At 38.8% G+C, this 17,227-nt stretch overlaps 1 protein-coding gene across 1 annotated transcript in view; it reads right to left on the bottom strand.

Annotated features, from left to right (window-relative positions):
* Positions 1 to 17,227, bottom strand: part of BMPER (BMP binding endothelial regulator) — a 338,127-nt gene that overhangs the window by 74,763 nt on the left and 246,137 nt on the right. Inside the window, exon 13 of the mRNA XM_077491626.1 lies at positions 10,178 to 10,514. Within this exon, the coding sequence (XP_077347752.1) occupies positions 10,178 to 10,514 (337 nt within the window). The remainder of the gene's footprint in view (positions 1 to 10,177; positions 10,515 to 17,227) is intronic.

Genomic DNA, 17,227 nt, shown 5'->3' with positions numbered 1-17,227 from the left:
TTTTTACTTTATGCTATACCCAGAGGGAAGAAGACACATCTGTGATTTCTCTGGCAATGGGTCAGTGTATTACAGCTGTGATAACTCTTGATACAAAGAGAATTATGTGTTTCAAATTTGGTCCCAGGCTGCTGGAAGACATTCTGTGAACACACACAAGTGTGCGGAGGACTGGGGGAAACAGACTTGCTTAGGTCAACAGGTCTTGCTAAGAACCAGGTTCACATTCAAAGCAAGGCTTTCTACTTTGAATTCCCATCCAAGACTTCTCATCACAAGTCTGAGAATATTCTTCTGGCAGTGATTTACATGTGTGTGTGTCATGGACAATAAAATCATCTTCCATTACTGTGGTGAAGGGAGTATAACAATCTCCCTTGATGCATCATAGATGAATAGACTAATGTGGTGTGTAGGACTGGGGATGAGTTGTAGCTATGACCACAATACACAACAGATTTTGCATTCTGAACTTTACAGGGGACAGAACAATATATTTGAATAAGTTAGATTATCAACAAAAGGTATACAATGTTTACACTGATAGGAAGTGCCTAACTAGCACAAACCTTCTCTTAGGACTATTGCATTTGAAATTTTGTATATATGAGGGATTTGGCAAAAGTGTACAGGAGCATCAGAACCTGATGTAAGTGGACATTGTTTCTATGCAATATTTACCAACATTAAACTGTGGGCAAGTTTGGGGTCGGGTTCACATGAATGGGAATTGGATGCGGGCTTCCTTGCATCCAATTTGCATGACAGGAGAGTGTGACCCAGCTCTTAAATGGAGCTGGTTCACACAGCTCTGGGGCGGCCATGGTCTGTGAAAGGGTCCTGTGCATCTTCTGGTCTAATTCAGGTGCAAATTCAGGCAAAAATTCAGACCTGGTTTGCACCTGAAATGGTGAGCAGGGATGCACTAGACCCCATGCTGTGAGCCGCGGCCACAGCATGTGTGAATAGAGTCTATAGAAATGAAAGTTTAAAGTAAATTAAAGATTTAATAAAGGAACATAAGCTGTTCATTTGCAAGGGAAGTTTCTTGTTGCAAGGAATTTTCCTCAGAGCTTAGTGAATGTGGTAAAGCACTGCACCAATCAATCATATGCATAAAAATGCTGTAATTTAATTTTCCTTGCACATCATTGGGTATTATTTGCAAAGTAAAATTTAACCACATTAACTAAGCTCTGGGGAAAATTCCCATAGCGCAATGTCACCTGCACAGTGAAGGTTGTCTGTGAGTGGCTTAATTAGTTTTATTCATTCAAATGATTCAGCCATAAATGGAAAAGTATTTTTAAAAAGCTATCAATAATGAGCCCTTGGGTGCCACACAAACAAGAATTGTTTGAGCCATGTTTAGTGGGTAAGACGATGGACAGATCTCACAAACTAAACTGACTAAAGCTAGTACTTGCACATCTACGATCACACTTAACAAAACCAGCATATAAAGCATTAAAATAAACCTGTCACAAACATTGGCAATTCAGTTGGGCTAGCTAAATGAGAATTCAAAACTTGCCATTATCTCTAGATATACCAGCAGTTCTGCATTGTATGTAAGGTTGCCAAGGGCTCGCCTACAAACCAAAGCATCAAAGAGGTGAGAAAAATGCCAGCTGCCATTAAAGCAAGGGGAAAAGTCAGTATATTAACTTAATTATTACCCCCTATACAACAGAGCAGCTAACCCATGCAATGCCCAGGGTGACCCCACTGCAATGGTAAAACATTTTTCAAATCCTAACCAGACCAGCAACTCCTCCTTTAAACAATGATCTCCAGTTACTGATTTTGGCCATCGAAAAGAATTGTAAAAAAAGCATTGTCATCATCTAGTAATCAGCGTCCCTGGTAGCCAATCAAAGGAAATTATGAGTTTAGATGCTCTCACTCTGAAATGAAGTGAAGTGAAATAAAGAAGCTTTCCAAATTGATATAAAATAATTAAATATGCACTTACATCTCCTGTCAGTTTAGGTTTACTTTGCTTCTTTACCTGCTGATTCTGCATACATATAGAAATGGGCTTTGACAACCAAAAAACAATGTGGGTACCAGCATGTTAATCAGAAAGCTATAAATTGATGTAATTGTTCTTTTTGGCAGTTCCTTGTAGTCTTTTGGGAAATTATATAAACACATCACTTAGGTTTGTGGTTCTGTATTTCATCAAGTTGTAGCAATAGAAAGAAAAGTATTTGTATATTTTTTCATAGTTACTGAGCAGCTAAACTAGAATTTTGCTTCTTACCTAAATCATACAACTGCAGATTTTGTAAATCAAAATGACAATGTACTGGTTCATAAATTGAACTTACAGTTTGTAGGACATGAAACAAAAAATTAGGTATGTTGAAAGCCTGAATATATACAGTACATGCTGGATCTTTTAAGGAACAAGCAAGTTATTGGCTATATGTAATATCCAACTTCCTAACTATAGATTAGAAGAGTATTGCAAATATCTAAAGCTATGTGAAAAATAAGTCCACCCCAGGGAATCCTTGACTTTTTTTTAAATATAAGCAAACATTCAATTTTCATTTGAACATTGCCTACAGATAAATGTGATATACTTGAACAAATGGCACATAAATTGACATGGTTTATTTGTTCTCATAATTTTAATTAATTAAAGTGCAAAATTGTCATGTTTAGAATTAATTAAATTAGAACCAAGTGTTCCAGGTTAGGTTCTAATGAATAGAACCTCTTAATGTAGTATGCTGGTGGAACCTGTCTTATTTAAAGTTCAGATATCTAAGGTCTGATGTTCCCTTTGCTATTGACATGTGTGGTGACATCAGTCAAAGATCAATAAAGCTTTCTAAGGCCCTCAGAAAGAAGGTTGTGGATACTTACAAGCCTGACAAAGGATTTTAAAAGATCAGCAGGCAACAAACTGTGAAGTATTTTAGTAGTAAAGAGATTTAACCATCTATATAGTCCTAGGCTTGCTTTGGGATTAATTAATGACTAACAGAGCCCCTATTTAAAGTGGACATTGCACTTCCAAATGAAAATAATTCTTTATATGTCCATTCCCTTTTGTGCTTACTTATGCTGCAAAAATATATTTACCAACCCAACCTAAATCCAAGCAAATTTCCTACTGAAGGCCCTATCCAGTGTTGCCTTCTTTGTACTGTATGTCATTAAGAGCCAGAAGTAGGAAGAAAAGTTGCCACACGCTGGATGTATAACAAACATCCATGTTTATTGTGTAAACCATCTACAAACATGGCAGTGACAGTCCCCGCCCTAGGACTGGCCCTCTAATGTATTTCACCCAATGATGGCTTATTCATAGTGACCGAAACGGTCACTGCCATGTTTGTGGACGGTTTAGACAATAAATGTGGACATTTGTGATCTATCAGGTGTGCGGCAGCTTTTTTTTGCTTCTACTTTGGTAAGAGTGAACAGCTCAGTTTTCCTCCAGCCCCCAAGGTTCAAGTGGTGATGGAAAGGAGAGGCTTGGAGCAGAGAGTATTTACAGTCTGATACCAACCAATCAGGAGACAGATTTATCTTGCTAATTCTTGCAGCCAGCCCCCAGATCTTACATATGCATAGATGGAGACCTGGAAATATTGCCACAATTTCAGCAACTTGAGCCTCAGAAGTTGGGGTTTTACATGGGTGGCAGAAACCATAACCAAATAGGTATTCCTTATTACTCACCTAGGCAAGGGTACATTACCTTCCTACTGATTCATGTGATACCTGTGTCAAACAGCTCAAGAGACAGTGGAAAATTAATGTACTCATCCCTCTCCTCTAAATGGGAAATAAGGAAGCAGGAAAGTGATGCAAACAGAAAGTTAAAAAAACTCAATAGAAGTTCTAGCCTTTCCTATATCTAGGGAAAGCTTTGGCTGAAACTGACCTTTATGTTCCATAGTGAATATTGCTTTTACTAAAGAGTAGCATAAAATGTTCTGGCCTAATGCATTACTAAGTTGTTGTTTTTTTTTATTATTTTCATGCTGTAAGTTGTTTTTCATAGATCCTTCACTATCAATATAAAATCCATTTTGTGCTAAGTGTGATACAGTCAGGGTACATCATAAGTGTCCATATGTTTTTGGCTATTTCCATTAATTCTCTGTCACGTTTAACTATCTGTTCCCATATGGTAAAGTACAAGCTTTTATAACATCTTTACAAGTACTGCGATAGAGAAACATACTTTAGTGGGGGAAAAAAGCAGCAGCTGTTTCTTTTCTTCCCATGTGTCTACTAAAACATTACATGTTTGCATTAGAGAACAGAAGTGAATTACAGCACTAAACATGGTCACATGAAATCATGCATGCATACTTTATACCTATAGTAATGTGTTACAGACAGTTATATTATTTCAGCGGGAGAGTTATGTGGAAGTGACACAGGTAGAGAAGAGACTGAAATACAGTCTAGTCAGAGGGAAAAAAAATCCACAACTGAGAATACAAATATCACATACATCTTGAATTATCTGGTCGTGTTTTACATTCAACTAGAAAAAGTTTCCACGGATCATTTACCATTTGATGTTGATGATTTAAAACGGCACTAGTTGTGCTTGGTTATACTTTATATGGTAACACGTAAAGAGGAACCGTGTAAGTGAAGGGTTATCATGACTGGTTCACGTATCAGAATTCAGAGGATGTGTTTAGTTATTCAAGCTACATTACTCTTGTGAGATTTTTCAGAAGATAAATTCTTGGCTGTAAAAAAATGTATATAATATATAACACAAGCAACTTTGCTTGTTTTTTTCCCCCAAGAAAAGAGGCAAACCAAAGCACCCCATAGCAACCAATTACTTTCCATTTTACTGTAGGTGCATCTTTAAAAGTTGCTATGAGCTACTAGCCTTTTGTTATATATCTTTTTGCGGCTGTATAACAAATTCATTAAATTATATCTAAAGCGAAAATATTTAATTTGGGTATGGAGAGAGTAGAAAAGGGTTAAAATCCTAGGGAGGGTTTTTTTTTAATTTGTGTGTCCCACTGGTCAGATTTCCTGCACTCTCTGTCTCACACATACAAGAAGTGAGATAAATGTAAGAGTATGGGGAAATTTCCTCTAAGGCCCCTTTCACAAAAATGATATCCATTCAGTCTCAGAAGGGAATCTTAAGCCCCATACACATTATCAGATTTTCTGCAGATTTTTTTTCCTTCAGATTTACCAAAACCATATAATATGAGGTCAAACTTTAGGAGTTTCAATTTGTATGCAATCAGGCAGGCCCTTGCACTACATGATTTTGGTAAATCTGAAGACAAAAATCATCAGAAAATCTGATAGTGTGTATGGGGCTTTAGAATGATCCCCTGCTGAATCAGATCAGAAAGGTATGTATGTGACATCTGTGACATCCCTGCCCATTCAGATTTTTTCTCTTTGGAAAAAAACTGACCCGTGTAATCCATATGAGTGGACAGTGTAAGTGGATTGGTGTTCATCTATATCCGCCCACTTCCAGTCTGGTCACTTCAAGCACACCCAAATGCAAATTTGTATTATTTGGTACAATGGATCCAGAGGTGGCAGATATGGGTGGATATATCCACTCAGCCATAGAAATGTATTGCTGCCCATTTTCATCTGAGTAATCATGGGTTAGAAAATTAAAAGACGTACTGTGCATGTCAAAGGGCCCATAGGCAGCTGTCATAAAGACAGGTGTCTTTATTGGAATATTTTTTTCTCACCATCTTTTCTAAAGGTAAACCAAGACAACAGAGAGTAATACAGATGTCAATAAAAATGTATTTAAAGCTTAAAAAGACAAAATAAAAAACAATATATTCTATTAAAACCACCTTTGGGTACATTAGAACTGGCATTATCATTTGCCTTTATCAATAGGTATGAAATTCTGTTGCTTACAGCTAGGGTAGGTGCACACATTTGATCCCAAGCCCTATGGAAAAGGACACTCTAACTGGACAGGAAACTGATGGGTTAATGGGACAGGTTGCCAGGACTCAAGCCCCAACTTGAGAAACAAAGTAAAGTCAAAATAATCTCAAATGAAGCACACAGGGGGTTTTATTAGCAAGATGCCATGCTTGTAGTTAGATAGCACATTTAGATGTAGGTAGAGTGGAGAAATGATAGATTTATCCAGCACTAAATACACCTATAAATGCCCCATCCAACAGTAAGCTCAGGGCAGTTGAGGGACCCAATAAAAACAGGTAATAGTAAAGTAATTTTTCCCTTTAAATGCACAAAATACAGAAACAGTGCCGTCACATGTAATAATTTGAGACATACCAGATGCGTGCTTCAGTTTGAAAATACTGCACATGCATAACGGAAATGTCCGACAGTACCTAGCTTGTTTTGGAAGGATTGCTACATTTTATTGAAGGAAGCAGTTATAACAAATACACTTTTAAAATTTCACTCCCCGAAGAATATAAAAACATTCATCAACGACATAAAGTGATACCATGTTTTATGCACTGCTGACATAAACCCCAACTCCAGCCAAAACATTTTTTAGTCATGGATAGACTAGGAGAGTAGGAAGGGCTAGAACTAGGTTTTTGTTGATGTGTCCCCATTGTTGGATCACACGTCCCTTTACTATCATTGTGAAACCATATATTTAAGGGTGTGGTCAGGACAGGAATTGAGGTAAAATGTCACCAACATGCAAAAACTGCAAAACCTATATAGTTACATAGTTACATCAGTTACATCAGTAACAGTAATCAGTAATAGTTAGTCAGGTTGAAAAAAGACACATGTCCATCAAGTTCAACCACAAAAAAAATATATATATAATAATAATAATAATATCATACAATCCCATATACCCAATTCTATACCCACAGTTGATCCAGAGGAAGGCAAAAAAAAAAAACAGCAGAGCATGATCCAATTTGCTAAAGCAATCGGATTTTCCCCGGATCAACTTTACCTAGAAATGTTAGTACCCAGTTATATTATGTACACTTAGGAAATAATCCAGACCCTTCTTAAAGCAATCCACTGAGCTGGCCAGAACCACCTCTGCAAGGAGTCTATTCCACAGTTTCACAGCTATTACTGTGAAGAAACCTTTCCGTATTTAGAGATGAAATCTCTTTTCCTCTAGACGTAAAGAGTGCCCCCTTGTCCTCTTTGTTGACTGTAAAGTGAATAACTCAACACCAAGTTCACTATATGGACCCCTTATATATTTGTACATGTTGATCATATCCCCCCTTAATCTCCTCTTATCAAGAGTGAATAAATTCAGTTCCTCTAATCTTTCCTCATAGCTGAGTTCCTCCATGCCTCTTATCAGTTTGGTTGCCCTTCTCTGCACTTTCTTCAGTTCCCCGATATCCTTTTTGAGAACTGGTGCCCAAAACTGAACGGCATATTCCAGATGAGGTCTTACTAATGATTTGAACAGGGGCAAAATGATATCTCTCTCTCTCTGGAGTCCATACCTCTCTTAATACAGGAAAGGACTTTGCTCACTTTGGAAACCACAGCTTGCATGCTATTATTGAGCTTATGATCTACCAAAACCCTCAGATCCTTCTCCACTATGGAGGATATAAAGGATATAAAGGATCCCTATACATATCTAAAATAGGTTTTGACCAGAGTTGGACTTTAAATGGGAATTGTAATCAGTTTTTTTTTTTTTTTTTTTTTTTTACTATATAGTATATTGTCTGTAAAAAATATGAACTTCAGCTACTCTATTCATAATTAGTAATTTACAAAAAAAGGTATAAAGTATAATATTAATCTAGACTATAAGTTCTGGTAAGTTCTAATTAGGTAAAACTTTGGTTATGCCAAAGCTTGCTCTATCCCTCCCTCACATTCCTTTTAGCCCATCACTTTGACAGACTGCCTCATTGGCAAGTAGGAGTGTGCATGAAGCAGGGTGGCTTTGAACTGCTTGTTTTGAACTTTGTCCTATCAGAATGGCCCAGGCTGCTGGAAGTCGGAGCTCGTCTGTACCTTTATACATGAAACAAGTTTATTTTTAAGTGACAGTTACTTGAAATAATCTTGTCAGTCCATACTAACGCACAACATAAATCTATTTCAATGTATAGGTTGTAATTATCTGTATCTATAGTTGTGCCTTCTTAATCCTCTTCTCTCATTTCAAGTCTCTCAAACTGGGTCTGTCTGATTGAAAACAGTATACATTTTTTATTTATGTCAAGGGACTTGAAATAATTATGTAACTTGGTAATGCAGATGTATGACCTGCTAATTTATGTACCATTCAAATTTTAATGATAGATCCACTTTAAAAGGTTTAGATCAACATATGAATTGCATTATTTCATATAACATCTGCAAGGTTCTGTTTCTGAAGCACAGTCTTCCTGTTCTGTGCGGTGTATTAAAAAACACATAGTTGCTTTTATTTATCCATCATTATTTTGCTGCAGGAAAGTCAGGGATGTCTTTTCTTTTTAGGCAATAGAGGAAAAACTCGATGGTGCCAGTGATTTAAATGCACAGTGTCGGTGACCAAGTAACGTGAATATAAAAACAAGGATGTATTTCTAGGCAAAGTGATACAATAAATAACTACTGGGTTAGAAGCAATATGATACACTGTTCCGTGCTTTTCAGCAGAATTATCACTGATGCTAAATTTTTCTGTTTGAAAAATCATCAGAAGACACGTACGAAGCACGTTTAACAAAAAAGTCATGAAGGCTTTGCAAGAACTTTGAAAAATCCTATTTTAAATAGGTCTTCTTAAAGTTATTAAAGTAATTTTAGGACAAGAAAAATACGGTATAACAAAATAAATGTCAAGAAACCTGTCACACTATGTTGAGATTTCTTCAATGTAAAAGTGACATTGCACCTTTAGATTGTACACTTACCTAAACAAGGCTTTTGTGTCTGGTGAATAGTGTTTGTTGAAATACTTTATTCTGCTACTGTTAACTGCTCATTTTACCCAGGGTCTCATTTTAAAAGCAGTCGTATGGTTGAAAAATGTATAAACAGTGGTGGTGTTGTTTACAAATGTGCTTTGTGATTTATGGATTTGGGAAATCGACTGAGAACAGGGAAATTAAATGGAGAATTAAAAAAAAAGTCACAAGGCTGTCTCTCGTCCAATCATGGAACTCTGTGCTGCATTGAGCAGAAAGAACTCCACTGGGCTACACACCACTGGCCAATTTTATGAATGGGATATGCCACAGTGTGCCTAACAGAAAGTGAATTTGAGATTTCTGCTCTCTATTATAAGTAAGCCCCTATAGTGTACAGTGGCACTGGAAATATTACTGTTATTAAAGCCCAGTTGAACAACCTGAGTAGAAATGCATGTCCCTCCCACATGCATGCTTCGGAGAAAGACCTTCTCTATGTGGAAGCATTTGTCTCGCTGCAGAGTTCCAGTAGGTCCCTTGCTAAGTCAGAGATAGATCTCTAAAATAAGCAGTGAGCATGAGATTCACTGATAGCATTACCGTATGTCTGAGTCACTAGGTGGCATGCCAGACTTCTGCAGAGAGACCACTACTTCCACACAGAGATGGCATAGAACAGGTTTTTATACTCAGGATATGGCGGCTTTCTAAATAAGAATAACTGTAATGCTCTGTACACACGGTCGGACATTCGGACGACAAAATCCATCAGATTTTTTCCGACGGATTTTGGCCCAAACTTGTCTTGCATACACACAGTTGCACAAAGTTGTCGGAAAATCTGATCGTTCAGAACACGGTAACGTACAACACGTACGACTGGACTATAAGGAGGGCAGTAGCCAATAGCTTTTGTCTCGTAATTTATTCTGAGCATGCATGGCACTTTGTCGTCGGAATTGTCTACACACGATCAGAATTTAAACGATCGGATTTTGTTGTCGGAAAATTTTAGATCCTGCTCTCAAACTTTGTGTGTCAGAAATTCAGACGGAAAAAGTCAGATGGAGCCCACACACGATCGGATTTCCCGACAACAAAATCCGATCACACATTTTCCATCTGAAAGGCCGACCGTCTGTACAGGGCATTAGACTTTGCATACCTTTTGTTTTGAAGGACATAAAATATTGTTGATATTAACTTAAAGTTTGATTTGGACTTAATAACAACAGCTACAACACATTATTAAAAAAACATTGTAAGGCATATAAAAAAATATTGCTTAGTATTTCACTTACTTATAGAAAGCAGCATAGTTAACAGTGGAGTGACAGTTTTGAAAGTCCCAGGACTTTAACTTCTGGCATTCTCTGTGAGCACGAAGTTTCACCTTAACGGTCCCTTGGCACAGCTCTGGCACAGTCTTCCTACGAGGGCGGTTACAGAATTCATTAGATTCGACTCTCCATGAATCTCCAAAGTCATCCACATCAAACTTGAAGTTTCCATCACTACCTATGAGATCATCCCGCTTGTGTCCATTGTAGTTGCCACAAAGACCACAGAGCTTCCCCTTTAGATGAGGAGCGGCCATCACTTCTACAAAGCTGTCTCCATCCCAGGAAATTTCCAGCCCTAACATGCAAACATGGAAATGGCATAAATGTTTTGGCCTCAAATTAGGTCAATTAGCGATATTACAGAAACTGGCATACAATTGTACATAGCTTTATAATACAATAGAAGCTGCAGTCCCCAAAACAGCTAATTACACAGACAAACTGCATATACAGTGGTGTGAAAAAGTGTTTGCCCCCCTTCCTCATTTCCTGTTCCTTTGCATGTTTGTCACACTTAAGTGTTTCGGAACATCAAACCAATTTAAACAATAGTCAAGGACAACACAAGTAAACACAAAATGCAATTTGTAAATGAAGGTGTTTATTATTAAAGGTGAAAAAAAAGCCAAACCATCATGGCCCTGTGTGAAAAAGTGATTGCCCCCCTTGTTAAAACATACTATAACTGTGGTTGTCCACACCTGAGTTCAATTTCTATAGCCACACCCAGGCCTGATTATTGCCACACCTGTTCACAATCAAGGCATCACTTAAATAGGAGCTGCTTGACACAGTAAGGTCCACCAGAAGATCCTTAAAAGCTACACATCATGCCGAGACCCAAAGAAATTCAGGAACAATTGAGAAAGAAAGTAATTGAGATCTATCAGTCTGGAAAGGGTTATAAAGCCATTTCCAAAGCTTTGGGAATCCAGCGAACCACAGTGAGAGCCATTATCCACAAATGGCGAAGACATGGAACAGTGGTGAACCTTCCCAGGAGTGGCCGGCCGCCCAAAATTACCCCAAGAGCGCAGCGACGACTCATCCAAGAGGTCACAAAAGACCCCACAACAACGTCCAAGGAACTGCAGGCCTCACTTGCCTCAGTTAAGGTCAGCGTTCATGCCTCCACCATCAGGAAAAGACTGGGCAAAAATGGCCTGCATGGCAGAGTTCCAAGGAGAAAACCACTGCTGAGCAAAAAGAACATCAAAGCTCGTCTCAATTTCTCCACAACACATCTTGATGATCCCCAAGACTTTTGGGACAACATTCTGTGGACCGATGAGATAAAAGTGGAACTGTTTGGAAGCGGAAGGTGTGTGTCCAAGTATATCTGGCGTAGAAGGAACACTGCATTTCATAAAAAGAACATTATACCAACAGTAAAATATGGTGGTGGTAGTGTGATGGTCTGGGGCTGTTTTGCTGCTTCAGGACCTGGAAGACTTGCGGTGATAAAAGGAACTATGAATTATGCTGTCTACCAAGAGACCCTGAAGGAGAATGTCCGACCATCTGTTCGTGTACTCAAGCTGAAACGAACTTGGGTTCTGCAGCAGGACAATGATCCTAAACACACCAGCAAGTCCACCACCGAATGGCTGAAGAAAAACAAAATGAAGACTTTGGAGTGGCCTAGCCAAAGTCCTGACCTGAATCCTATTGAGATGTTGTGGTATGACCTTAAAAAGGCCGTTCATGCTCGAAAACCCTCTAATGTAACTGAATTAGGACAATTCTGCAAAGATGAGTGGGCCAAAATTCCTCCAGGACGCTGTAAAAGCCTCATTGCACGTTATCGCAAACGCTTGGTTGCAGTTGTTGCTGCTAAGGGTGGCCTAACCAGTTATTAGGTTTAGGGGGCAATCACTTTTTCACACAGGGCCATGATGGTTTGGATTTTTTTTCACCTTTAATAATAAACACCTTTATTTACAAATTGCATTTTGTGTTTATTTGTGTTGTCCTTGACTATTGTTTAAATTGGTTTGATGTTCCGAAACACTTAAGTGTGGCAAACATGCAAAGGAACAGGAAATGAGGAAGAGGGCAAACACTTTTTCACACCACTGTATAAGAGCTATTATACCCGCCAATTTTTTTGTTTTAATATCCTTCAAGTTCTGAGATTTACACAGTTCTGTAACATTGCACAGCTCTGTCTGGCAGGGTAGGAGACCTTATTTTTCGCTGCTGCAGTTAAGTAACATTTACAAGTCTTGTACCTCATCAAGCTTGTGACTGGACAGTGAAAGGAGAAGCAGCACACTGTCAAACTCATTGCTGTGACTCTTCTCTTTCCTCCTATCAGCATGCATTTTGCACTGCAGCACAATTGATTGGCTCTTTGTGCTGCTGCTCTTCTTCTGAGCTCTACTGTGCAGGGGATTGCTAGAGGCAGGTGCAGGTACTTACAATGCTTGCACTTTAAAGTGCACTTATAGATGTTTTAATATGGCCCTGTATTAATGTGGGTCCTTCATGCCAGCCTGGAGTTTAGCTTTAGGCTTTTCATCATTAGTATAAAATAACATAATGATGGCAGACCAAAAGGTGATTGGTTGTTATAACTGGCTCACTCATAAAGCAGATGACCTAGTCATCAAAAACCTGTCTTCATTGGAGGAGTCACAAGAAATAATTTTACCCATTCTATTAACTCTAGGGTTTCTTACATAGAATATTTGCCTTTCTATACAGAAGATGATTCAACTCAGGACATCCTTAACCTTCCCAGCGGCAATCCCGAGTGTGGCTCGGGGTGAATTTTCATTACCAAAAGTGGTAACCCTAAGCCACACTCCAGGCAGATCCAGTTACTTACCTTGTGCCCAGGATCCTGTCAGTCCCCCCCCCCCCCCCCCCCCCCGCTGTGTCTGCAGGTTGTATACTTTGCCCGAAGTATTACTGTGCCGGGCTCTATTCCCTGTGAGCAGCGCAATGCATGGGGCAGAGCCCGGTGGCAAATTCAAAATAGTGGAAAAAAATAACACATACAGTACATGGACTTGCTGATGACATGCTCTTGAGCGTGAAATGCACTGAAGCGAGGTCTGACACGCACAGCAACAGGAACCCTCCACTTCCGCTTGGGTAGCTGAGACACACACCCCGAGGCATACAGCGGTGATGTATCGGCTTCTGCTTCCCCTTGAGCTGTTTTTTTATGCCTACTGTACCCTACACTGGACTACTGTAAGTGCTAAACTTTTAAGGAATTTAAAAAAAAAACTATATTACACTATCCCTGGCTCTTTGTGGCAGAGCCAATTCCACAGAATCTTATGATGAGAGTTGGATGTATACAGTAGAGGATACATAAGTTTGAAGAAAGTCACATTTATATACCTTTGCATATTGGATTCCGCATATGGAAGATTGACTTGGGATAAGATTCCTGAAGGGGTTAAATCATTGAAACGAGGAGTTTCCTATAATACTTGCTTAATGGTCACCTGGTGGCTGAGGCTATCTGGTGAGTGCATTTCATTATCACCACTGTATTTGAGATTTTGGAGCACATTGCACTTTAGAAGCATGGTGTTGGAGCATTGACCATAGTGCTTGTTATGGACTTTTCAGATTTATTAATTCATTGTGCACTTTAAAGCGGAGTTCCACCCAAAAGTGGAACTTACACTTATTTGTCTCCTGTCCCCCTCTGGTGCCACAATTGGCCCCTTTCTGGGGGAGGGGAGACAGGAGTCAGGGCCATGGCCCGTGACATCACCACAAGGCTCCTTCCTCCTCTCCCTGTCGCCAGGCCAGTAGGAGAGAGGAGCAGGGCCACGCATATGCGCAGTAGAGTTCCTGGCGTGAAGCCGTAAGGCCCTTACCCACAATGGCAGTGGCAGCACCTGACAGCTGATGGAAACATCAGTTGTGAAGCCGAACATCGCTGGACTCCAGAACAGGTAAGTGTCCTATTGTTAAGTATGTGTAGCTGATGGCTTTTAAAAAATGTTTGTACGGAACATCACTCTAATTATTGCATAACACTGTGTATGAATAATTTATTTATTAATTATATTTGTATAAGTGTGCCCTTTACAATTATTATTTTATACAGTGCACTGTAATCTGTAAGATTACATTACTGTATCAAATCATTTCACCTCCATTTAGTCACTAATGCTTTGTCCAGTGCCCTGCCTGCAGTTATATATATATATATATATATATATATATATATATATATATATATATATATATATATATATACCATTTTTTCTGCATGGAAACTTAAGATTGTCCATGGCAACAAAAAAGTGTCCCGTTACGTCAAAAGTGGGTTTATACCAGCTAGAAAACAGCGGTAGTAAAGTAGAACACTTGCAGAATTGAGCGATACTAATTTGAAGGGAAATTAAAACACTGAAAGTGATGACAGCGACAATTCTGCAACTGAGCACATTTCTGTGTTTTTGATTTGATTACATTATTGAATAACATTTATTATTATTATATATTTTTTTATAATTATTTATAGTTATTTATTATAATATAATTTATGATTTCGTGTTTCAAACTTTATCATACCCGGGATGTCTACTAGACTCTTGTTCACAATTTATTTTAATTACATAGTAGGTGAGGTTGAAAAAAGACACAAATCCATCAAGTCCAACCTATGTGTGTGGTTATATGTCAATATTACATTGTATATCCCTGTATGTTGTGGTCAATCAGGTGCTTATCTAATAGTTTCTTAAAACTATCAATGCCGCTCTTACAGTAAAGAACCTTCTACGTAGTTTAAGGTTAAACCTCTTTTCTTCTAATTTTAATGAGTGGCCACGAGTCTTGTTAAACTCCCTTTTGCGAAAAAGTTCTATCCCTATTGTGGGGTCACCAGTATGGTATTTGTATATTGAAATCATATCCCCTCTCAAGCGTCTCTTCTCCAGAGAGAAGAGACGCTTCTCTCTTTGCCACCCAACTGCATTATTTTACATTTTTCTACATTGAACCTCATTTGCCATGTAGTTGCCCACCCCATTCATTTGTTCAGATCTTTTTGCAAGGTTTCCACATCCTGTGGAGAAGTTATTGCCCTGCTTAATTTAGTATCATCCGCAAATACAGAGATTGAACTGTTTTTTAGCCCTTCCCTCAGGTCGTTTATGAACAAATTAAATAGGACTGGTCCAAGCACAGAACCCTGGGGGACCCCACTACACACCCCTGACCATTCCAAGTACTCCCCATTTATCACCACCCTCTGAACTCGCCCTTGTAGCCAGTTTTCAATCCATGTACTGCCTTTATGGTCCATGCCAAGGGACCATATTTTGTAAAGTAAACGTTTATGGGGAACTGTGTCAAATGCTTTTGCAAAATCCAGATACACTACATCTACGGGACTTCCTTTATCTAGCTGGCAACTCACCTCTTCATAGAAGGTTAGTAGATTGGTTTGGCAAGAACGATTATTCATGAATCCATGCTGATTACTGCTAATGACATTGTTCTCATTACTAAAATCCTGTATATAGTCCCTTATCATCCCCTCCAATAGTTTACATACTATTGATGTTAGGCTAACTGGTCTGTAATTCCCAGGGACGTATTTTGGGTCCTTTTTAAATATTGGTGCTACATTGGTGTTTCTCCAATCAGCTGGTACCATTCCAATCAGTAGACTGTCAGTAAAAAATAGGAAAAATGCTCTGGCATTTACTTGACCGAGTTCCCTATGTACCCTTGGGTGCAAGCCATCTGGTCCCAGTGATTTATTAATGTTACGTTTCCCAAGTCTAATTTTAATTCTGTCCTCTGTTAACTATGGAGGTGCTTCCTGTGATGTGTCTTGAGGATAAACACTGCAGTTTTGGTTACTGAAGGTTTTCTCGAGAAGACCGAGGGGAAGAATAAATTCAATACCTTCGCCATCTCCCTATCCTTTGTAATCGGATGTCCTTCCTCATTCTTTATGGGGCCAATATGGTCTGTCCTCCCTTTTTTACTATTTACATACGTAAAGAATTTCTGGGGATTTTTTTGCTCTCCTCCGCTATGTGTCTTTCATGTTCTATCTTAGCCGTTCTTATTGCACCCTTACATTTCTTGTTACATTGTTTTATAAAGTGTGAATGCTAATGATGATCCCTCAGCCTTGGATTTTTTGAAGGCCTTCTCCTTTGCTTTTACATGCATTTTTACATTGGAGTTAAGCCATCCAGTACTTTTTTTCGCTCTTTTAAATGTATTACCTAATGGGATGCATTTGCTAATGACCTTATTTAATATGCTCTTAAAGCAAACCCATCTTTCCTCCGCATTCTTTGTTCCTAAGATTTTATCCCAATTTATGCCTTCTAGTAAGGTTCGTAGTTTAGGGAAGTATTTCTCATTTGAAATTCAGTGTCTTTGTATTCCCCTTATGTTTCCTATTTGTGTGATTTACACAGAAGCCAATTGACCTGTAGTCGCTGTTTCCTAAATTGCCCCGTATTTCCACATCCATGATCAGGTCTGTATTGTTGGTAATCAGTAGATCCAGTACCGCTTTATTTCTAGTTGGTGCGTCTACCATCTGACCCATAAAATTGTCCTGCAAGACATTTAGGAACTTGCGAGCCTCAGATGAATGTGCGGTTCCCTGTGCCCAGTCTATGCCTGGATATTTAAAATCCCCCATTATGATAACACTTCCCATCCTTTCTGCTAATCTAAATTGTGATAGCAGATCAGTCTCTTCTTCCTCCCTCAGGTTAGGGGACCTATAGCATACTCTCAGTATTATTTTCCCCTTAGCTTCATCCCTTTGGAGCTCTACCCATAAGGATTCCACCTCCTCCCTAGCACCCTTAGTGATGTCATCTCTCACATTCTCTTGTACATTATTCTTGATATATAGGTGTACCCCTCCCCTTTTTTTTACCCCCTCTATCCTTGCAATAAAGGATATACCCTTGAATGTCTGCCAGCCAATCATGAGAGCTGTTGAACCAGGTCTCTGAAATTACCACAAAATCCAAATCCTCCTTGTACAATAGTATC

Source organism: Lithobates pipiens, unplaced genomic scaffold (genome assembly GCF_037356315.1).
Source record: "Lithobates pipiens isolate NorthernLeopardFrog02 unplaced genomic scaffold, aLitPip1_a1.2 Scaffold_19, whole genome shotgun sequence".
Taxonomy (NCBI): domain Eukaryota; kingdom Metazoa; phylum Chordata; class Amphibia; order Anura; family Ranidae; genus Lithobates; species Lithobates pipiens.
This window is presented reverse-complemented; position numbering and strand designations above follow the sequence as displayed.